The following is a 24,159-nucleotide window of genomic DNA, read 5'->3' as shown; positions in this document are numbered from 1 at the left end:
GATTTTTAATTTCATTGAGGATAATGTTGCGGACGTACTTTATCCCGAGGCTGGAAATACCGATAGCCGATTTCGCAATTTATGCTTCGTTTCATTCTTCATCGTTCGTAAAATTCCGGCTAATTCAGCAGCGCGTGTATAGAGAATGATTTTATCCTTGATTGGACTTTTGAAACGAGAATTGCTTCTGGGAACGTTGACAAAAATGTGACAGTGCGAATTATGAAATAATTTCATTCGATCGGGAATTCTGTATACCTATACCCGTGTAATGAAATCAAATTTATCGGCGCGTATTCCATAGCCATTCAATTTTCCGTTCGATATCTTCGTAAGGCTAGATGAAAACAAGATTAACGACGCGTACTGCAGTTGCAGCTCCGCACATCGGTGTCGGTAGGGGAGTATTTCTTTGGAGATAGATTTGATAAAATGCCACGGAATTCTCTATACCGTACAGTCTCCTTACAGCTACCCCATGAGAGACGTGGAGGAACTATGGAACGAGATATATCTTATAATCCTATAGCGTTATTCTTTCGCACGAGGGCACGCGGGGAATCGCTCTTGGTTAATTCGTCGAAGTGAGCAAATACGTACACCTACGTGGCTACCCCCGAAATATATTTTATTAGGTATACATATATATATATATGTGTGTGTATGGGGTACGGTACGGCACAGCTTCACGAGGGCGCCATTTTATTTTTGTATAGGTACCTATATCTACACAACATATTCTAGGTTCCCTGAAAAATCAATACCGCAAAGTCGTGCCCCTCGGCGAACTCGCGGGGCCCCCTATATTTCGCCCTTTTCCGATATATACCATGTACAACGCACCGCCATGTACGTATTTATTATAATATATAGTATATATATATATGTGTGTGTGTGTGTATATATCTATATACATCGCAGTGTAAAGTGCAGGGGGAGTAACACACGGCGTGTACGTACCATGCGGCCTCCTGTCTACTAGAAATCGACCATGCGTTAACCGTGGTGCGGAGGGGGCGAAAGGGAATCCTCGGGGCAGACTGCAGTTGTGGTCGATTGCCCCCTTTTGCTCCCCTTATATTCCTTTCCTCGCTCGGCGAATCCCTCGCCTGCGGGCTTCCTTCGCGATCTTCCCCCCCCGACGCGCCGGAAGGATCCCCCGGATCGTGGAGAAATTTTTCGGTACGCCGATCGAGTACTGTGTTCTTTTTTCTTTGTCCTAGAGAAAAAGGAGTGATTTTCAGTTGCGGAGCCGGGAGGACGGGGATCAGGAAATTGCCGTGAAAAGCAATTACATGCTAGGGAATTGTCGCGTGCGGGAAGATAAGCGACGACGGGTGGAATCGTTGATAATGAGAAGAGTAGTTCGAAGGCGGAGGAGGATCTCGTAATTGGGGGTGAAGGATGAAGACTCGCAGCTCGGAGGTACCGCAGGTTAACCGCACTCATTTCTTTCTACTTTATCTTTAAGCTTTAGTTGCTAAGTATACGTATGTATCCGTGTACTATTCGAGTTCATCGTGGTATTCGCGTTGAACCGAAACAACAATGGTCGATAAATTGATATTCGAAACGAGTGTGGTATTATAACACTTTATTACTATGCAATGAAGCACCCGGTACCGGCTCGGGCTAAAACCGACTGGCTGTGGCCCTTGGTTTTTCCAAACTCCAAGACACGACGGTCTAGCAATTTTTATTATCTTTATTATTATTATTATCATCGTCGACGCTACGATTATTTTTTCCTCTTCTTATTCTTCTTCTTTCTTTGTTTGTACCTCTGGTCTATGAGACAGACCGTTGTTGCTACGTCAATATTTGATTTACATTCAAATAGCACCGGGGCTCCGTTACATGGTACACGATAATATATCATGCGTATATGTAATCGGTATGTAGTATGTATATTTTCTATTCCATATATCTGCACACGTGGCCATATAATAGCCTATCTATAACACAATGTGCGATAGATATTTGGATAGATAAAAGGATATAGTTTTTGGGGTATATACATATAGTGGCATGTGTATATGGATTGTGTGTGTACGCATATTTCATACGTAATTGGTGCATCGTGGAAAAAAATGAATTTGCCAAACATTGAACCACCACGGTACGCGGAATTCTACATGTATGCGAATCCTTTAATTTTAAAAGTAAATTTTTCTCGATTTTTGAGTGGTAATATGTTGATGTATTTATTATTACACGCTCAACAAGTATAGTCAGCCTTGTGGTAATGTGACATGTGTTCGAGTAAATAGAAATATCGGTTTTTTTATTTTATTAATTCTCTTTCTCTTTTCGGGTCTCGTATCGGTACTAATTTGAAACTTTGCACTTTATTTATTTGTGTTAGAATGAAAAGCCACGGTAAAGTGCGTTACGTTGTACACGTACTTATCATACGTCTCTATATATATATATATATTTGGGATTGTTTTTTAAACGCATGTAGACATATTCGTATTATGTATATGTATATTATTTAGAAAGTGTGCCAATGACCCGATCCTGCACGCCTTTCAAGTGTCTTGAAACGTGTAATTATTGACAGAGTAAAAGTTGAATGCAATTGACCTGCAGAATTTACCGGGAATTGTTTTCCATCTTCAGTACAACATACATACGTACACCTAGTATACGTATAAATTTGTACGTGTACACGTTACATAGTCACATCCCTTGGAGTCGACTTTATACACTCACAAAACACAGCGGTTCTCAAACCGAAACTCCGGCGAGACAAAAAATGTTTCTTTGTTCCGCATGTTTCACGCTTTGAAACTTTTCCCTCCCTCAGACGACGCCCCATTCGCGTAATCTTTGTAAAGGTCATCCGTCATGTTTCACATCCTCTAACGCCGTCGCGAAGTCGACCTGCTGAATTGGGGTTGGGGATCGCGACTCCTCTGAACGACAATGGGGCGCGTATAAAATTCTGGAATTTCTTCAGTTTTTTTTTTTTTTTGCTTCATCCTATTAAGAAATCTTTATACGGCTACGCTGCTGGAGATACTCGCGTATGAAATAAAAGCTGCATTTATACGTCCGCTGCGCTTGATATATACGTACGCGCGTGGCGAACCGACTGTTAGGGTAAAGGGAGCACATGGTGGTCGGGGCCCATCGGGTTCTGCGGGCCCCTCGGCACGCGACCAGCTGTCCGGGGTCGTAAGCCCTTCGAGGGACTCAACTGCAGGGACGACCAGGGACGCTCGGTTGAATATTCAACGGGATTCATTAGTTATATGGGGTCAACGCCCTCTCCGCTCTCGGCGACGCTTAAGAGAGACAGACAAAGTCAAGATTTTTAACCCCAACGACGTCCAAGACTATCCTGAAATCCCCTGTGGCGTGATGCAGCAGGTGGTTGAAAGAAGTTGTTGTTGTTTTTTTTTCTTCTCTTTTCGGGTGAACGAGAATCAATGTTTGCAGATTCGGATCGGAGTATTGTGATACGAGATGTTGAAGAGCTGACTTATTATTTTATTATTTTAGCGATCGTCCGAGTTCCAAAAAATTGTGTTGGGCCAAGTTTTATCTATATTAAATTTTCCCATCTGTTATTAGCAATATGAAATAATACATATATACTATATCATATATGGGGCATCCATAACAAAACGAAGACGCTTCGACTTACTGGTCACCGATTGCTTTCAAAAATTTTTTTTAACATAGTTGTTCCAGTTGTTCCAAACCAGAATCCACTCCCAAAACCATTTTCAAATCAGAACTCTCATCTCTGATGCATTATACGTTTTTCGGAATTCACGATATTTACAAATACGAAAATTTTGATGTTCGTTTTCTCAATGACAATTCGTTCTAGGAAAAATGATATAGGTCATAAAAGGTTCAGTCTGAGACCAACTCTTCAGAAAAAAAATGATTGCATTCTTAGCATCAACGAATTCGACGCTACGTTGACAAAAAATAATGAAAATGAATCTTTTAAAACCCTTTCCTTACTTTTTTCTTGCTCCTATTGTTAACAGGTGTCAGACGAACTGTCATCACCTGATAAAGATGTTGTTCATACCTCGTGAGTCGACCCTTTGATCCACCCGATCGGCGGCATCCCTTTGCGGTGGTATTTCTGCGAATTTCCATGTAACCGTTTAAGAAAGTAAATATGTAAAAATTCAGTAGTTAAATGGTTCAGAGTACACTGAGAGAGTTACATTCTGTCCCGTTTTGCCATACTAAAGCATTGGTCTTTGGTAACTTTAGTTCAGAATCAGAGTCACCAAGTCTACGAAATAAACAAAATCCAGAATTTTTTTGTCGTACACAGCATTATCATACATCATGAGAGAGGGTGACAGACATTATTCGTTAATTTGCGAGCTCACGATTATTCGCTAAATTTTGTTTTTCAGATCGAACAAATTCAGATATCTCGATTAGTTCTAATCTCAATCGCTTTAATTTAGTCGACTCATTCGTGTTTCTGAGATGTAAGATTAGTCTGTAAGAGTCATTGAGAAAACAAACATCAAAATTTTCAGTTTTGTAAAAATCGTGAATTTCGAAACACGCATGATTCAAAGATGAGAGCTCCGATTGAAAAATGCTTCCGGGTGTGGGTTCTGGTTTGGAAAAACCATGTTCAAAAATTTTGCAGACAATCGGCGACCAGTAAATCGAAGCGTCTTCGTTTTGACATAGAATACTCCATATACACTCGATACACTGTATCGTATACGATACGAGAGAAGCGTGTATCGTGAAAGGTAAATATTATACCACGTTTATCAAATAATCAAATATTGAATCAAGAGCAATGCGTATGATGAGACGAAAAAGAGGGCGTTTTTCAAAGGCGTAAAACTCTACGAATAAATTACGTGCAATATTTCCCTTCGTCGTCGTAAATATGTAACATTCGACCGAAATTCTATACCTTACAGCTGACGACGAATCAGCCGCTGCACAACCCATCCGTCTTTTCATTTCCCGCTTTATTTAATCGCAACAAAACTAGAAGCGAAGTGCGATATTCCATGGAAGCTCACGAGGAACGAAGTCAGCCTTTTTCACTCTCTCTCTCGAGCCTCGAGTGCGAATGTTTACGAGCGTTGGCGAGCTCGTGAAACTTGAAACTTGAGTTCTTCTACTCGTAATGCCGAGTAGGCACCGTTGAGACGACGAAGACGAAGAAGATGAGGCAGGAGCAAAACCCAACGTCGCCTCGCGTCGCCACGGAAGACTCTGGATCAGGCAAAACGCAAGCTCGACTCAACTCTGTACACATCATTATAAACACGTAGCTATGTGTATCAACAGAGACTGAGTTAGGTATTATAACATACATGTATATATCTGGCTATACATAACGTTGAACACGACACACATGGGAGCCGCCTACGTCGCGAGTTCTCAGCGTATAAATCCGCCTCCAATTCTTTTAGTCGCTAAGTTAACTTTTACGCTGGCAAAAACATCTTCGAAGTAATTCCCAGTTTCCTCAGGAACTACAACGCCGCCGTGAGAATCGTCCGATATGAATAAATTTTTCATCGCAACCGTCGACCGTCAGAAATTTTCCCGATCCCGATATTGGCGTCCGGCGTATGGAAATAAAATTCATAATTTTCTATTGTGTACAGGGAGACGGATTTTTATCTCCTCGCTTCGAGCCTGTAGGGCGTGTACTTGAAAAGTTATACGAATGAAAAAATCCATAATACGGTGTTATTGTGGTTGTAGGTTTAGCGAGTGCATTGTGGGTGTGCGATTCGACCCCATGTCACCTTCCTCCGACCTTGACCAACTGTTGCGACGCGTAGACCCGCAATAGAAAAGTGAGAGTTTCTGCTACAGTAAGTATAGCCGCTGATCTCACAGTGCAGTAATTGTTATTGGATATACCACCTCGTGAAACGAGTACACGTTCTCGTCGTAGACCTTTTAAGAGCGCAAGGGTTGGTATCAAGAAGCTGAAAAAGCGAAGAGGAATAAAAATTAATTAGAAGCCGTCCATTATCGGGAGGTACTTCGATCGCTGGCGAAGGAAGCCTACCGACTTCCGGTCAGTTACTTATCGATTACTCAACTATTATAAAACGCGTAAACTCGTCGAATTCAGGAGCGCGCGGTTTTGAAAACTGTAAGCCCGAATTAATCGTCTTTCTTCGACTTGATGGGTGTATTTTTTCGTTATTTTTTTTTCTCTTTATCGACGTTACGATGATCGTATGTTTTCTCAAGGCGTCGCGGAGGCGCGTGGGGTTTCATTCCATGATCGTAAAACTCCCCGGGTATATAAGTTGTTGACACGCAGCTATAATATATTTGGACTGCACACTTATTCATCGGGTTAAATTTAAACGGTGCCCCTGGGCCGTCCTCTTACTTTCTTACGTAAGGACGACCTCTGAAGGGTGAGCCTCTTGCAGGGTGTTCAAGCGGCGGTTAGATTGGACGTTATTTTAATACTAAGATTTCCATTGGACCCGCTCGAGGGTCGCGAGAGAGACTAGGCTAACATAAGATTGGTTCCGAGAACCGTTGCAAAGATGGAACGATGCCAAAGTTACAAATTAACTTTATATCCTACGGGGGTCGCGTTTCGCAAACGTGCTTAAGGGCTCGAAAGGTACGAGAAGTTGGAATCGAGGAATCGAATCGTCTGAATATTTCATTCATAGGCGATTTTCTAATATTCTCTACTGCGCTATTAGCTCCACTTGCGAGACGAGAACTAAACAATTGTTCGAGATCAATAACGGAAGAAGAATTTTTTAAGAATCGTACCGATCTCTCGTTCGAAGACACACGATTGCAGGCATGGGACGGACGTTGAAATCGTTGAGTTGTAAAGTTGCTGCAGCGATTCAAAAGACCCTGACTCACTGACCCTTTTACGCCTTTGGTCCTCGGCCTCCAGACGCGGAGTTTGCGTTGGTCGTCTTATGTCGTATAGGCTGCAGGTATATAATAAACGCGCCGACGTCGAAGATCGTAAACACGTAAATAATAATTAATTACGATCTCTCCTACATATCTCGCCTGTGCGAAGGTATAATAATTCCCGCGCATCGTGTATCGATTAATTAAAAATATTTTAAACAACTAGAAAAATACAAGCGCAAAGTGACGCGGGGATGTACTATCCACTTTTTTCTTTTTTTCTAATTTATTTATTCCTATTCATTCAACTAAAATTAAATAAATAAAACATCAAGGTAACCTCGGCTAACACGCGAGGACGATTTATAATATTTCAAAACGACGATACGGAAACTCGAAAAATTTCTACAAGCAATTAACAATGATGAATTGGTAAATGCGGATAATAAGATTTGGCGCACTTTGCGCATCTCTTGTTATCGTTATCGGTGCTTTTTAGATCTTTCGAAAACGGGACGTTAGGCGAACAATCCTGGATGTGTAGAAAATAAAAAAAGATAACGAAAAAAAAGTGAGCAGGTCTCGATAATTGGCGGGGCTTGGCGTACTCCGCGATGTGGAGCCTCATGTTGGGGTGTAGAATGGTTTCCTGTCCGCTTTTGCGATTGGTTGTAGTTTCTTAGCCACGATTTTATTGGCCACTTTGACCAACCTCTTAGTCACCGATCCAGATATGGAAAATTGGCGGGTAGCCAATTTTGGGAAACTCTCTTAAGGGGCTGGTAACCCGTTATTATAAACGCCAGCGATCAGCTGCACTCCTATATACACGGGTGTTCGCGAACACTCGCGTTGTATAGCTTGCGCAATTTAAGAGGTCGGCCATTTTGTTGAAATGTTAAAATAATATTACCAAAGACGGGACCCGCGTCTGGGGTTGTCAAAAACGAGAGAAAAAAAAAACAAAAAATAAAACTTACGTTCATTATTCAATCAGTAGTATGCGGTATACATCCAGTCATAGATGATGAATTGTAAGATTCTACACTAGAAATGTAACATAAAGAGCATAACTTTTGCTTTCAAGATTTGCGGTCAGGTTTGTAACATAATACGCAGTAATAATTTTTCCTACATGAGAATTATTATAATTATCAACATTATTATTATACGATATGTAGGTACAGCAGTTTCGCAGACAATGATCATTGAACACTGTTTTTATTTTTTTTATTTTTATACAAGCTGCACAACAAAGAAAAACTTCACAACGATTGTGACCGCATCGGCCATTTGCAACTTTTAAACGAACGTGTACATACAATACCGCGAAGATCATGATTAATCACTACCGCGTTATTTTTGCTAGATTAGTATTCGTTTTTTTTTTCAATTTTTTATCTAAGTATTATTCTTACGAGAGCTTTTTGTGCGCTCTATAGTATGTATATTACGAGTGAACGAGTTCCGTATTATATTAGTCTTTCTTTTTTTTCCCACGCAAGTCTCTCATTTATTCCGTTGACAGTATATTTCGCGGTTCGTTAAGTCGTAACGAGCTATATAGTTGTAACTATTTGGTTAAATATAAAAAAACAAATTCGACGCGGGTTGGATGTACACGCTGTATTCAAACCGTGTAATTTATGTCTATGATATTCTATATAGGGACATTAAGAACATCCCCATTTATTTGATACAACAAACGTAATTTGCGAGCTAATCATTATATGCAAACAAAAGATCTCGATGCGAACACACAGAAATGATCGATGGATCGCGTAGATTTTTTGTTCTTCTTTATTTTTTTTTCAAAGTCCTGAATCCCTTTTACTTTTTTTCGGGCCGTGGCGTCCGCATCGAATAAGCGTAACTCGAATGATTGCGGAAATTCTTCCATTTGTCGTTAAAGTAAATTTGGTCCTTTTTCTTTTTTCACGGATTGAATAAACGACGACACGTTCGTTATTGGTACATCGATCGATCAAACGATTATTTATTCGTCCAAAAACGGCAGCACTATACATCGGTTCTTCGGCAGTGCAGTAAAAACGGACCGTTTCGTCGTTTTTATTAATCTTGAACACCTGGACAGACCGCAGCGTGGGCGTTGCAGCCATGACCCTCCCCACCAGCAATGGGTCAAATCGTGCTTTCTACTGTACAACGGGTGTTGATATGGAAAAATTGTGAATAAAACAAAATCTATCGTTACACGCTCGAAGTCATCCATTCGCTCGCGATTGGTTGAAAAAAGCGAAAGAAGAAAAAAGAAAAAAGCAAAAGATTCATACGTGTAACGTACGTATGTGTATATCTATTACATTGGAGACGTGCGCTCGTAGCATAAATATTTAGTATCACAGGCTAGCTGTACGAATGTGTTTTATATTTTCATCATCCACGATCAAAAAATAAACCGATTTCGAAGAGCCTCGAGGACTCGTCTTTACTGCAACCGAATTACAGTTTCTCCCGAGTTCAACGACCAAAGATAACGAAATAAAAAAAAAAAGAAGAAAGGTGAAAAAATATTTCAAGCTCGTTCGAATATCGAAATATGTATTTCAGCGACTTCTGTACATCGTCGCGCGAACGTGCAAAATTATTAAAACAAATTGTCTTTATAATACGTATTTAAACAAATAACCGCGTCTTTATCGTTATCACACTCTTAATCTCGCTCTGCGGAGTTAAAAGTCGAAATGTTTGATGAAAAATAATGTACCAATTAGTCTGATTAACCTGTTTAATTAGCTGGGTCAACGCGACGTACGTATATATAGTATACTTGAACAAACACGAAAAGATCTGCTTAATTTTATATCATCTATATACACGCGCTGTTCAATCCCGCGAATAGGTACACGTACACGTGTTTTAACCCTTACATAAAAACGCAAAGAGAGAAAATGAAATTAATTTTTCAAAAAAACAAAAAAAAAAAATTCACGCTCTTGTTTATTCTTTATAATTTGCACAAATCACTACGCCGTGTGGACTTGTAAATTATTTGAGCAACGCTCGATGAATAATCCGTTCGTCCCTCGGTCTGAACTAATTATCGTAATTCCGAATGCCCCGTGTATTATACCATAGTCGTGCAGGTAATTAATCTTCGAACCCATAATAATGCCCCGGAAACTGCAGGACTGACATAGACGGTCGAAAGTTCGCTATTCAAAGGACGGACGAATAGATATATGTGTATATACATTTTTACATAAAATTTAATGCTATCGAATATTACATTTGTTGGCTCTCGTCGAACATCCAGTATCATTATCGTATTTATAGTTTATAAATATACGCAGTTAAGTATTTTGTACTCGAGTCATTTGATTTATCGATATTTTATTACACGCATAAGCGTACACCTATACATTCGTATGTGAGGAGATATTGTTGTATTGCGTACGCGCGTAGCGAAGTTTCGAAAGCCTCGAGATACAACACATCCTATCGCAGTTCGAGTCTCGAAGTAAACAAATTGACGGTTGCTGCAAAGGTGCTCGTGCAGTTCGCAGCGGGAACTACCTATACGTATACGAAACCGAGTCGCGCTCTTGGCTTTGTACTCCGTACATTATGCTTCGTACTTTATGCCTTACGGTTTATGGTTGGCCAAGGTCCGCTCCTAAATATTTCGTCATTTATAAAACGACTCACCCCGACGCGACTAGGACTGCAACAGATGTCAAATATACGGACAACTGACAGTCAAGTATATAACTGCAGCATATACTCGCATACTATATTCATATCTGACGTAGAAACAGACCGACAGTAGACGGAATAATAAAGAGACAGTTATGTACTCGCGTACACGAAGATAACACATACCTATACACTGAACCCGAATAAATGATTTGCCTCTCGCTCCGATTCATTTGCAGAATTTAGACAGCGGTAGGCGTCGGGACGCCTGACGAAAAATTGACAACTCGAAGCTTTGCGGACTGACGTGTGATTTACACCGATTGTTAATTTTTTCTTGATTTCACGTATCAACAGCAATCGATGCATCCGAGCATCGATTGTTGTTTTTCCACTTTGTTAATGCACTTACTTTTATCATTCGATCTGTAGATCCGAAGATATTTTGTATAGATCCGATCTAAAAAGCTGCCATTGTAATATAATAATGTCTAAAAATAGATATCATCTAACGGCTATATCAGCATATAAAAGAAGCTGATGTCTACGTACAATGTAAATACTATATGTATATAAACGTATGTACATAACAATATATACAAGTGTAAAAAGCTCTCGTTGGCCGACAGATCATCATGAACTACCTAAGACCGAAGAATATAAAATACGATACAATTTGAAAAAAAATTAAACCAGACGTGGAACTATCAACGACGCGGGTATATAAGCACTTGAATAAGACCATTAGCGTAACCAATAAGCAAACATCATCGCGAACGTGAATCGACCCGGAAATGATCTACAATAATGCAGCGTGTGATAACGAACTCCTTGTTTCAAATATACGTATACACTGAGAAATTACAAGCTGCCTTTTTGGAAAGAGTACATCAAATTTCTCAATCGAACTTTCCAGAAGAATCATTCACCTCAATTACCTCATCAAATGAAATCGCGCGTCTTCTGCAGGAAGCAAAAAAAATCCAAAGTGTCGAACTGTAATGTATAAGGTGATGAGGATGATGATGATGACGATGATGACGATGATTACGATACGATCGAACATCTGTGAAATTGCGCACCTGTAGAGTTCGGTTCTCTACGGTTTCATTATAAATTTTGAATGAATGGTATAATTATGTAGCGCTTTGCGTTACTGATTAATATACAAATTGAGTATAATATTACCATGTGTACGATGCGAATTGTTCAGGTGTGCACGCATTCGTATGTAGTACCTATACGATACATTCGACGTACTGTACGCGTCAGTAATTATGGACGCGTTACGCGGAAAATACCCTAAGGGTGCAGTGACTAACAAAGCCACCGTAATAAACGGGTAGATTACGCTACGTATAGATCGTAAAGGAATGATGCTGCTCGCCGCGCAAGATGATCCAATAATTTGCAATGCAAATCCGCCTACAACCATTAATTTTCCGCGTCTCTCTCCTCTCGTCTCTCTTCCTCCCTCCCTCCTCCGTTCTCCCTCTACCTCTTTTTCTCCATTCTCTGTTCGCACAAGTCACATTCAATGTCCGTGAATGCCGCACACATTCGTCACACCTAGATGTGTACGAGAAAAAGAAAACGCGATGCCAAAAACATCACGAATTGGATTATTTGGAAACCTAAATTACGTTCACTATGTGATTTTTACATTTATAAGCGAGGATCGTGAGGCGTTCGGTTTTTTCAACCCTTGAAAACGATTTCGTAGGCCACCCGCCTGCAGCATATGTGATCTATAAGCTTTGAGTGACAGAAAAATATAAGTATATACTTACGTATTTTGTCAGTCGATGTGAAACGACGAATTGCCCGCGGAATATAAGCAGCTTACGATATTGTCGGGTGAGGAATGATCGGCTGCAGGGATATGGTGTGACATGTGGGTGTAGACGTTGCGATGTCTATAACATAATGTCATTATATTCTATGATATAGGTGTGTGCGCATGCACATGTATCGGTATCTACTATACGGTACTGGATCCCTATCGATTCTTGTAATTCCGATTTAAGCTCTGATTTCATGCCGGTGTTATGCTCAATCGTGTTTACTCACCCGGCTCACCTATCCATTCACCGCTTACGCTTATTAAATATGTAGTCATATTTTCAATGTTCCATGTAGCGATGTAGTAGTACCTGCCCATGACGCCTATTATAATATGTTAATTCCATCTTTGTGCAATTACGTATTGAAATTAGCTTAGTATCTATGTATATCGCCGCGCCGTTTGAAAACCGTTTCAAATTTGCCCGACCTGGAATGTCAACGCGATTTGAGGGTGATATAATCCGGGTGGCTTCGAATGAAATCTATAACGAAATCGATCGACAGATCGCACGTATCGAACATAGGTATATCCGATCTGCGCTCTCGAAATTGAATATCCATGGGCGGAGAGTTCGCCGATGTAAATTTCACGAGGGTTCTGTAAAAGAATAAGAGGAGGGAGGTTTGAAAAAAGATTTCGCTGGGATACGGGCGTTATTTTTTTCTTCGCGGAGATACGTGTATTTTTCGGGAGATCCGAGTTGAGTATCACTGTCGTTATTCGTTGGTTGGTTTGGACGGACGGTCGGACGGTCGGTCGGTCGGTCGGTCGTTCGGTGTTGGTTCGGCAGGATGTGGGAGGTGAATGTCAAGGCTAACTTGCACTAAACTAAACCTTCTTTTTGACCCCCGCAGGTCCCCTCATCACCCGAATCGCCATTCGTCGCTGATTCTGTTTGCGTTCCACTTCGATATTTTCCCTCTCTATCTCGCTTCCTGTGGCTCTCGGTGATTTTTTCCTTATCTCGCAGCACACTCCTGCAGTTCTTGCGTCGCGTTGTGATATATCCTTATATTCCGGTTGCTGCGCTTATCTCGTTTATTTTCCTTTTTTTTTTTTTCTCTCCACTCCCAACAATGTCTGGAAGATCTTCTTCCTTCGGCGTGAAATATGAAAAAAAGAGAAGACGAAAATTAAAAAAAACCGAAACGCTCTCCAGTCCTCGTGGTGAGATTATCGTTAATAGTTTTCGCATACTTTTCTCGTCCATACCGCGAATACACGCCGTCGAAAAGGACATTCGGAGATGGTGGCAACGAGCCGAACGGAGTCGGGACACTTGGGGAACAATTTTCGCAAAGTGATTTTGTTTATTCATAAAACAAATCCGATTGTAATCGGCTACGGATGAAATCCAGAGCTTGCTTCGCGATCATACGAATTGGCCCAGCTATATGAATGGCGAAACGAAACCAATCAGCGTAAGTAACTATCATTGACGCCTATATGTATGTATGTACAACAAATACAATCAACGAAGAGCTAACAGTGTTGCCATGGATACCACGGGAGTGGCTTTCGTCCTCCCATTCCACGATACAATGCATGTGTATGTAAATGGATATTTATCCCTGTTCGTTGTTTTTCTAACGAATTCGCGCTTCTTCGGCGGATCGGGTGTGCGGATTAAATCCACGCAACGCTAATTTGCGAAAAGATCGCCGAGTTTTGAGGATATTCTAATTTCGAGGATCTCTTCCCTCCGAATTTAAAAAACTACAATTTATTGTTCTTACAGAAATTTTATTTCATTTATTTTTCTCGTTTCTCTCGCATTAATGCACTTCACAAAGGCGGATCGGGGATGAATATTTATAATCCGGTATAAAGCTTCAGACACGTATACACGTATATGTATACATTTACATAGGAATATAAATATATTTTTCGAGTCGATTATCATCATCATCGTGATCACCTTTTTATTGCCGCAATATATGGGGGTTCATTCTTCACTTGGAATATAAATGATATTCGTTGCCTCGGGATTACATAATACGACTCGACTATAGGGTGAAATATTTATAATATATATACTTGATTCGGATATACCGAATAAAAAGAATCGTATTTATCTTGTAAAATTGCCAGAGCTATAAACTTGGCTCTTTTGTCCAGCCCTCATAATTCCGATTAGACATTCTTGTCTCTCGTTGTCGAATGTGAGCAGCAGATATGTAAATTGTGCGATAAGAATACCTATGCACCGCGCACGTTATGTTAATACGAGAAAATTGTGTGTGTTACACAAAAATTCTTTCAATTTATATCGGACAATGAGAATATCATATCTGGCGTACGTTTGTCGCGGTCTTCGTCAGTTTTCAGTTTGGAAAACAGTGATTCCTTTCATTTGGGACGTAAGTTGTACAAAAGTTAATCCAGTAGAGCGTTCGGGGTGTAAATTCAAAAAAACATTTTACGGTCGGTTTTAATTTCAGTATATATATATATATATTTGCCGGTTGCGACGACGAAGCGGGGCGCGACTTCTAAAATGGCCGGATCGGACTAGGTAGGTATACCATAAAGTTAAAGTGTTAATGTTTGTATGATTGCTACTGGCGAGCCGTCGGCTCCAGTCAGGCGACTACCACGCGTGTTCTCTCATACGTGTAAATCAACGGGTTGTGTAGACGACGTGTGTGTCGTACATGTACATCGAGGGAGAGACCAGCAGAACGTCCACTTACGTGAAAGTCTGTACGGTACAACGCGTGTATTCTCATATAGGTGTGTATAAACTATACGTATGTGCGGATCGGGTGAGCGACGTTTGACCTAAAAATATATTAGACACCCACATGTAATATTAGGAATACCTACGTACATCTACCTCATACCATTGCACCGCTTAAATTTGTCGCGTACATATGTACATATATATCGGGATATATCTCGAACATTAATTATTATTGTTCAAGAAATTTATTCGCGGAACAAGAAATTAGGTATATCGGACGAAATCACAACAGATCAGACGATTGGAGAAAAACAATTATTCGTTGGGAAAAAAGTGATTACGCAAAATGCGATTTCGATCCGATAACGCGTTTTGCCCGAGTCACTCGTACAAAAAAACCAAAAAAAAAAAAAAAAAAAAAAAAACGGAATCAAAAAGAAATACATCCGACGACCTCGAAAAATCCCGTACATTGCGCACATACGACTGTGCCACATGTTTTCTTTATGGCTTTGAGAAAAATTAACGAACAAATAGAGGAGAAAAAATTGCCCTCCCCCGTCCTCCCCTTCTCGATCTTTCTAAAAATACATATACAAGACCCCGTGACAACAATGGTGTTCAACGTGTAACCCACACAACTCGTTTCACTGTTACGAGCAACCAGCTACTAAAAAAGGGAAAAAAACAAACAAAAAAATTAACCGAGGACTCCGAAAGAAAGAAAAAACGTGTGTAGGTACACGTACGAAGGAATGTGAGTTTTCAATTGTAATTACGTGTACGTGTGCGAAGTTCCTGCGTCGCAGAAACGGTGTACATATACATATGTAGATCGAAGTGGGGCGTGTGTGCGCCGGTCTCACACGTTTGGTATATCGCGCGCGGAAGACAGAGATAATGTCTGATTTTACCACGAGTTCGGTATACGTTTGTGTGTAGTTTAAAATAAAAAAAAACAAAAATAATTACAGACAAAGTCACAGTAGGTACGGATAACGAACGACCGCCAAGAGTGGATCTACCGGACGACTGCAACTGTACGCGGCGGGCAGACAGGACGACGCGACGCGTCCGCTGGATCGTCGCTATATAAACTAGTCTCCGCAGTGATCCTCATCGAAATAACGATCGCGTTATCGATCAAATTATTCGTCGTGATTATCGATAACGAATCATCGTGCGTTCCGTGGTCGCCGTCACCGCACACTACGCACTTCCAGCGTGAATGTAATCTCTGTTCGTTTTGTCGTGTTTTTTTTTTTTTTCTTTTTTCTTTTTCTCTCGCCGCAGCGTACTCGAACGGAACGCAGAATGAAACAGTTGTTGGGTAATTAGTGAGCGTTGGGTCGGAGCGACCGAAAATCACTCGAAGCAAGATTTTTATCCGATTTTTTTTTTTTTCATCCCTTGTGACCCGAACGCGCTGGATAAGAAGTAAAGGGAGACCTTAGGTGGTGGGCGGAGTTTGTACGGGTAGAACGAGACGCGGCGCCAAGCGTCTCGGCGCCCAGACTTTCAGGGGCCACACGCACGTTGACCGTGAACTAGGCTTCGCTCGGAGGATAAGACGTAGAGGCAGGGAAAACAAGAAGAGGAAAATTGCGGAGGAGAAAGGGAAAACAAGGGAGAGTCGCATTTCCGTAGATACACCGCACGTACGAGGTAGGTAGGTAGGTAGGTACGTACTTTCGCGAAATGTATATACATATATATACATATATATATATACTTACGTCACGTGTATACTCCGTCGCGGCGCAAGAGATAGGGGATTTAACAATCGGCGACGGAATTGCGTAATTCCGTTGCACACGAGACGGCGATTTTATTTTCTTTACTTTTCTTTTCGTTAGCTCGACGGCGATGCACACGGCCTTGGCGGCTCATCGGCATCGGAATCAGCGTGCAAGGGGAGGACGTTTGGGGGTGGTCGTGGGATAGATAGGGGGGTGTTTAGCCGAAGGTAGGGAGCCAGCCAAAATAACTGACGATCGATAAGTGCAAAGGGGTCCGTCCGTCCACCCCTTCTTTCGTAGCCGACCCTTATTTCCCCTACTATTTTCTCTTTCCTCTTCTTACGTACGTACGTAACACAACGTAGCTCGACCACCGCCATTTCTATTCCCCACTTCCACTTCCATTTCAACCTCCGCGCTTTAACTGCACCCCCGCAGACGTCTGTATAACGGATTCTTCGCTAGGCGCGTCGACTGCGTTAAGGTCGTTGCTGCTGCTGCTGCTGCTGCGAGGGGTGGCGAAGAGGCGAGGGACCGGAATATTTATTCCGTGCTTTGGGGCAGTCCCCTCTTTATTTTATATGGGCTGCTGCTGCTGTTGCTGTTGCTGTCGCGCGGTACGATACGATCTATAATTTTTATATAGGGTCACTGTATTGCCCTAGCAACACGGTATAGGTACGATACGTGTATCCACCCTTATGGGATACATGCAGCTAAGCCAAATTGCACGGTATTTTCCTCACCTCGACGACTACGATTTCGAGTTTGAGAAAGTTGGACGATTGGAGGTAGAGGGGAGGGAATTGCCTATTTGTTTCTGTGTTTCAGGATGTATCATTACACCCCCTACCCCAAGCTTTCGTTTCGGTTTCGCGACCCCGTAAAAATACCACGCTATACACGCGCACGTACGTTACGCAATATCGCGGTTGAATCTTGAGGACCCTCAGAAATTTATCAGTTTTGATTTATTCCGTCTTTCTCATTTCCCCCCGTTTATAACACAGAAGTAAGCGCGACACCCCGAAACAATATACATATATAAGTTGCGGTTCGCGTATAAATACACGTACAATATATCAACTCGCGGGCGCGTGCATGCGAAAAAAAAAAAATAAAAAAGAATAAGGGAAATCGAGGGGAGTGCCGAAAATAAACGTTGTTAAGGGTTAAGGTGAAAGAAAGACAAAAAAAAAAAGAGAGGGAAGGGAAGGGAAGGAAAAGTAAAAAGTGTGGGAGGGTAAAAAAAGCGCGTGGAGAATTAACTCGACGGATCGTTGCCCGTTGGTACGTACGTACGTACACCGTATCAAGCGACTTTGCAGTGGTCGCCAACGACCCTACAGACGACAGGGCGTCACCTTATAGCTCGTTCTTACGGCGCCCGTCGTCCCGACGCGTCGCTTTCGAGACTGCAACTCTCTCGGAAGATTTACGGGCATTTTTTAGGTACGTGGCGAACTGGCAACCAAAACAATTTTTAGAAAACTTTTCCACCTTAATTCCCTATCTTACCCGTCACAGAACTTTTACGCGAAACTTTCTCGCAACTCTTTGTAAATTAATCCTCCTGTTTTTCTCTCCTGGTCTTGAAATAAGACCGATTACACTTATATATACGAACCCAACGTGTTGTATATAGTCCTTTCATCTCGAATCTGATAATTTATTTATATTTCCGAGGAAAAGAAAGAGGATCTCCTTTACTCGGTTTTACTTCTTTTATTTTCATATTCCCAGGACAACCCTTCGGGATGTAGGGGGGGAAGAATCGCGTTCTTGAAACATGGCGGAGGAAATTGACTCGGCAGGGCCCCTCCGCGAGTTTCAGGCCTAGCAAATTTTTGGGTTCTAGTTAAATACGAGCGGATGATAATCCTTACGCCGGCTGAATACACGCGGTGACATATTATTTTCCATGTAATACAACGACGTGAAAAAGCTCGCTGTGCAGGCGACGTGTCTGAGCTGCCTTGAGATATAATATACACGAGTAGCGGATATAAACTTTGGCGCCGGTCGAGTGAATCACATGTCGCGAAATATAATGTGTAACGAACGCGAAACGAATGAAAAAAGAGAAAAAAAAAAAAAAAAATAACAATAAGATAAAAGTCGTTTTCCACATCCGTCAGATAAACAGTTATTCGTGTATTGAAATAATTAATCATCTTATGAATTAAGGATCTATAGCACCACAGAAAAATTCTCAGGCAAGCATGACTTGATGTGGAAAGCTCAATAGTGAAAAAGAAATGTATATATGATTTTTAAATATGTTTATAAAATTCAAGAGAATGAATTTATTATATAAACACTATATTTGAAAGCGGCATATGCAGGCCATTGCGTTGCACTTCGGGATACTATCGAGTGGCATTCCATACCTAAATGCGAGGCAAGAAAAAGAGAAAAAAAACTAAAAAAACTAGAAAACTAAAAAAAACAGTAGGTAACACAGAAAGAAAAAAGTTATCTCTTTACCTTGTGTAAAATACGACGAGTCCTTAAAGTGGACTCGCCGCACAAACGAGTGGGCATTACAGATATTGGTTTTCAACGTTGTGAGTCTAGGGTTCGTTGAAAAACAAAAAAAGAGACGGACAATTTCTACGCATAGGAAAGATGTGTAACATATCGGGTGGGCGTGCGAAAAATATATAGATTTGTAAATTGCTTTTGGCCCGCACATCGTGCATAGGTAATCCTCTCGTACGTAATAATTACGTATTAATTACGCAAAGTAACGATATTACACAGTAGATACGAAATTAGACCGAACGCTAGCGAGAAAATAGAGGACACCGGGTATTTTTGAACAACGTATATATATATGTACACAACAGGCCTCGTCCAGGTGTTGGAGTTTTGGCTGTTAAATGATGTTTTCTCTTTGGCTTCGCGGACCACCCACGGACCAACTCGCGTACCAATGACTCGTATAATCTCCCATAGGTGTAGTCGAAAGAAGACGCGAAATTATCGTAGAACTTAGTAGAGGTGTTTGAGATCCAATCGAACAATAATTTTGTAAGTTTAAAACGCAACAAGTTGCGTAGCGCTGTTGCGAGTTAAATGACTCGACACTATAGGATATAGTGTGTGACGGAAAAATTAAATCCGCCCGCGGAAATCGCGTGCCACAGGGGAGATCCGGAAAACACATACGTAACTTTAAGAAGCGGATCGCGCGCTGTGTTTCATCGGATAAATTTAGGTAGGTCAAGTGCTGCTGCTGCTGCTGCTGCTGCTGTTGCTTCGGCTTCTGCTCTGTGTGACGAAGAAAATTAACCAGAGTCGAACAGGTGTTTCTGGCGCACGCTGTACATGTGTATATACGTAGGGAAATCACCGAACGCATGCGCCAAAATTGTGGCACGTGTCGCCGAAGACAAACGTCAGGAAGAACACGAGGACGCGACAGACAGCGGGGTGTAATATTTCTGGACGAACTCGAGATACGCGACTTTTCAACCCCGCCCGCCCTTAAAGCGATGTCCACACGAGAGACTGCGGAAAATAGGGACTGAAAAGAGAAAGAAAATGGGCGTTGGGCTTATTTGCATTCTGATTCACTTGATCCTCGAGTGTCCGTACGGTGTGAGAAAATAGAAAATCGATCTGAGAATAAGAAAAAAAATCGTTAAAAATCGAGGCCACAAATTGTAGGCCGCTGAATTAGAGAGGATGTAAATTTTTTCTGAACCGTATCATAACACACCTATAATTTGACAGACTTGCGACTTTTTTTTTTTTTCGTTCTAATTTTTTTAAATCTTTTTTTTTTTCTATTTTACATAACCACCGGGTTCGTGCGACGCGATAACTCTTCCCTGTACCCCGTTCAACATTTTTTGTAATATAGATACTTCCGTTCGGAGCCATTAAAGTTAGAAAAATGAAAGAGAGGAAGGACCAAAAAGAAAAAAAAAAAAACAAAAAAAATGGGATAGCTGGTCGCGAGTGGACGGTAGAAATATTTTACGAACCTAAACGCTACCCTTCGGTAGAACCTCTGTATACCAGCTATGAGCTCAGATTTCACGATTGCTGTTTTATTTTTCAAGTTTTTTTTTTTTTTTTTCTTTTTTTCTCAATATTTCTGATGCGCATCGTGAATACCGTAATCATAGAGTAGGCCGATAAATCATATGGGCGCGCGCCCTCGGGCTGTTTTAAGTATTACGTATTATTACTACCTGTTTCGCAATTATTAGTAACCTATAGGAATATGTACGCGATCGAGAAAAACAAATCTTTTGTACAGAAGCGAAAATTAAAAATCAGTTCCGGTAATCATTTTATCGGATTCTCATTGTCCGTTGTGAGAGCACCTTAATTTGTGCGATTCGAAGTTGCGCTTGGTCAGAGGTGAGGTAAGCCGCCGGTTGATATAGTCCAGAAAAAGCACCGACGCTGCGAGCTACAGGCGACGCGACGTGCGCCGTCACGAAAGACGACGTTGGAGCGTCGCGTCCCTGTGGATAATATGTAATGTATAATAAGCTTTGCGCCTCTTTAGAAATTCGATATCGTACACGAGACGAGAAATGTAAAAATGACGGAGAAAATCTTCCTCGTTTTTCGGAGAAGGCGGGCGAACGGGTTTTTCTGCAGTTGAACGACCTCAGTTTCATTTTTTCTATACCCTTTCTTCGCTAATGAAAATTCGCGGAATTTGCGTACATTGAAATTTGGAAACATTGTGAACCGAAACGCGAGAAGCGAGAAACGATCGCGTAACCAGCGACGATTTTCAAATTTATTTCCAGTGCTTTTTTTTGCTTCGGTTGAATTTTTACACACAGGTATACCTATATACGTATACACCGCTGCGCCGATTTCCCAGACAAAGTGGCATCAGCCCCAACCGCAATTATAGTTGGCTTAAAATAACCCCAACGCGGTTCTTGCAGCGGGCAGTCGACCACCGCGAAGTTCGTCACTTCGACGCTGGCATATTGAATACAAAAAAAAAAATAGATGGAAAATACCGAAAAGTTGAAGCGAAGACAATACGAAAAACTTGGAGAATGAAATTGGCTTTCCTCCCATCGCTGGAGAGCTTTCCTAAAAAAAAGAAAAAAAAAAAACCCTCTTCGCTAAATTCGGTCGGTACAGTTGACGTTTCTCTTATATTTATATTCTGAAAAGTCTTTGGGAGTTTTAATTTTGTTTCAGTTACGTAAATCGTTGATCTACAACCGTTTTTACGTGCGTATAATACTTTCTTTTTAGTTTTATTAGAACTCGGGAAGTTTCGGTGACCGTATTTAATATTTTAGCAATATATCCAACGATCAGAGACTAGCCGGTGTGTGGTGTTGGCAGTAGAATCTTAGTTGCCAGAATCAACGCGGCGCGGGCTGGGGGTTGGAAATTTGCCAAATAGGATAGCCGCCTGGTAAAAGGGTGACGCGTGGCTGAGATAGATCTTTCGTGAACCACTGGAAAGCACATCTTGACTCTCGCAAGCTTAAGAAACTCACGCAGCGACTTCAAGGTCCGTCCAGGTCCGCGTACGGACGAGGAGAAATATAAATTCTTACGTCATTCCTGCATGTTGACCCCAAACGCCTTCCTTTTTTTCCTTCATTTTCCTATTTATTTTTTCTTCGTAGACAATTTCTTATTTATTTATTTTTTCTCTCATGCACGACGGACGTGTGCATCGGTCGATAATTGACAATGATGCATGTCCGCACATGCCTATATACCTAGGTAAATTAAACCAGAAGCGGAAAACTTTAAACAATCCATTACCGACATTCTTGCGGGCGAAGGTCGTCGGCGATTCGCGTATTGCAACAAATAATTATTTACAATTATCGTTAAATGATTAAGGTGGCTTTGTCCCCTCGGGGATAAGTATATCCTATTATTTATTGGAAAACAGAAATTGAATTAAAAATAGAATACCTTTACCATATGTATGGAATTTCCTGGAAATTTGTCGTACGTGCAAACCATAGTTCGTGTATTATATATACATAGATAATTTGATGAGAAAATTCCTAGATAATTATTTCGTCGGTGAATTCATCGGGATAAATTATTCATGTAGTTCGTGGTTATACATCTATAGAGTCTGGTGTACGCAGACGTTCGCGTTTTACATACCTATATCGTACCTAGTATATGTATGTATATTGTACATAAGTAAAACGATACAAACCGTCCCAACGTCGCAACGTAACGACGAACCGAGCAAATGGTACAAACACCTGAGCTAACAGAGTTCTATCGACCAACGCTTTAAAGGCGTCTGTCTAATCTTTGTTCTCTCTTTTTTATCTGTTTCTTTTTTTTTCTTTCAAGTTTCCCCTTCCATTTATGAGCTTGTAGTTCCTCTCGCGCGACTCCGATTCCCATTGTTCGCCGACATTACATCCATTTCAAATAGGTACTTGCTAAAACCAGCTCACCTCACTTTCCGCGTGTGTCCTGCAACTTTCAGGGACGCGAGTTTTTCACGATTGCAAATTTTTTCCGGATACGAACCGCGTGCACATACCTACGTACACTGCGGATAGAACAAAAAACCGGTCTAACGCAAGACGTACGCTTCGAAATTGTTTTTCAATAATTTGTCGCATTGCGAAAAAAAAAAAATGCGTCGAAATGCGGCGTCGTTTACTTGAATTCGATTCGAGTTTCGATTTTATCGCAATGCAAATTTTAACGTCGCGCGATAAGTTCGTCCCTGGGCATGCATCGGCCACGTGCAGCGCTAGACCACCTGCAACAGTAGCCGATGTTTTAGTACAGTAAGTTCAACTTCAGCAGCTCCAGCTTTAGCTGTAGCAAAAGCAGCGGCGGATCTTTGTTGCAGGCGCAATAAGTGCAGCATGTAACCGTTGCCAACACCGCGTGCGAGTCAAATTCCAAAGAAAACAAGTTAGCGTTGTGCCAACTGGAGATCGCCGGGGACGGGGACAGGGACGAAACGGTAAAGGCCTATCAGGCTCCTTTGTCTAAACAAATTTCTTTATACACGCGCTATATACATATACGTTTTACGTATAGTGCGTACGACACGGTAGCGGCAATTAAGTCGAAAACATAATTCCGTACATAATACAGGTATGTACGTTGTATTTTTTATACTCGACGCGTACAGTATCGGGTTAATTGATGATAAAATATAATTTGCTATTTCATTTTATATCTCGGTGTGCTCACGTTATATATATACCTATGTATGTATATTTTAATTTACAACTCCACCGACATCGAACGGTATCTGTATGTATACATACGTGTCTTGTTGAACGATGACCACCTGCTAGATTTTTCTGGATTTTATAACAAGTTTAAAATAACCCGATGAAATGAAGATTATAGATGAAGATCAGGGATTAAAAGAA

At 41.2% G+C, this 24,159-nt stretch overlaps 1 protein-coding gene and 1 long non-coding RNA gene across 16 annotated transcripts in view; one reads left to right on the top strand and one right to left on the bottom strand.

Annotated features, from left to right (window-relative positions):
- Positions 1 to 2,177: 2,177 nt before the first annotated feature.
- Positions 2,178 to 12,568, bottom strand: LOC125500681. Of its 3 annotated transcripts, none has more exons than XR_007278131.1 (4): positions 12,312 to 12,561; positions 4,916 to 5,223; positions 3,982 to 4,108; positions 2,178 to 3,550 (listed from the first exon to the last, which is right to left on the bottom strand). It is a non-coding gene; the product is annotated as an uncharacterized LOC125500681 (long non-coding RNA). The 3 variants fall into 3 exon arrangements; XR_007278130.1 differs by lacking the exon at positions 2,178 to 3,550 and adding an exon at positions 5,325 to 5,951 and having other exon boundaries at positions 3,847 to 4,108; positions 12,312 to 12,568; XR_007278129.1 differs by lacking the exon at positions 2,178 to 3,550 and having other exon boundaries at positions 3,847 to 4,108.
- Positions 5,704 to 24,159, top strand: part of LOC105684409 — a 29,627-nt gene continuing 11,171 nt past the window's right edge. Inside the window, exons 1-2 of one of the 13 annotated variants that reach the window (XR_007278112.1) lie at positions 14,889 to 15,100; positions 15,292 to 15,383. Coding sequence is in view for 2 of the 13 variants with exons in the window: in XM_048654292.1 (XP_048510249.1) it covers positions 14,919 to 15,100 (182 nt within the window). In the remaining 11 variants the exon portion in view is untranslated. The other 12 variants (XR_007278113.1, XR_007278109.1, XR_007278116.1 and 9 more) reach the window with 12 other exon arrangements.

This window comes from Athalia rosae, chromosome 4 (genome assembly GCF_917208135.1).
Source record: "Athalia rosae chromosome 4, iyAthRosa1.1, whole genome shotgun sequence".
NCBI classification, from domain to species: domain Eukaryota; kingdom Metazoa; phylum Arthropoda; class Insecta; order Hymenoptera; family Athaliidae; genus Athalia; species Athalia rosae.
This window is presented reverse-complemented; position numbering and strand designations above follow the sequence as displayed.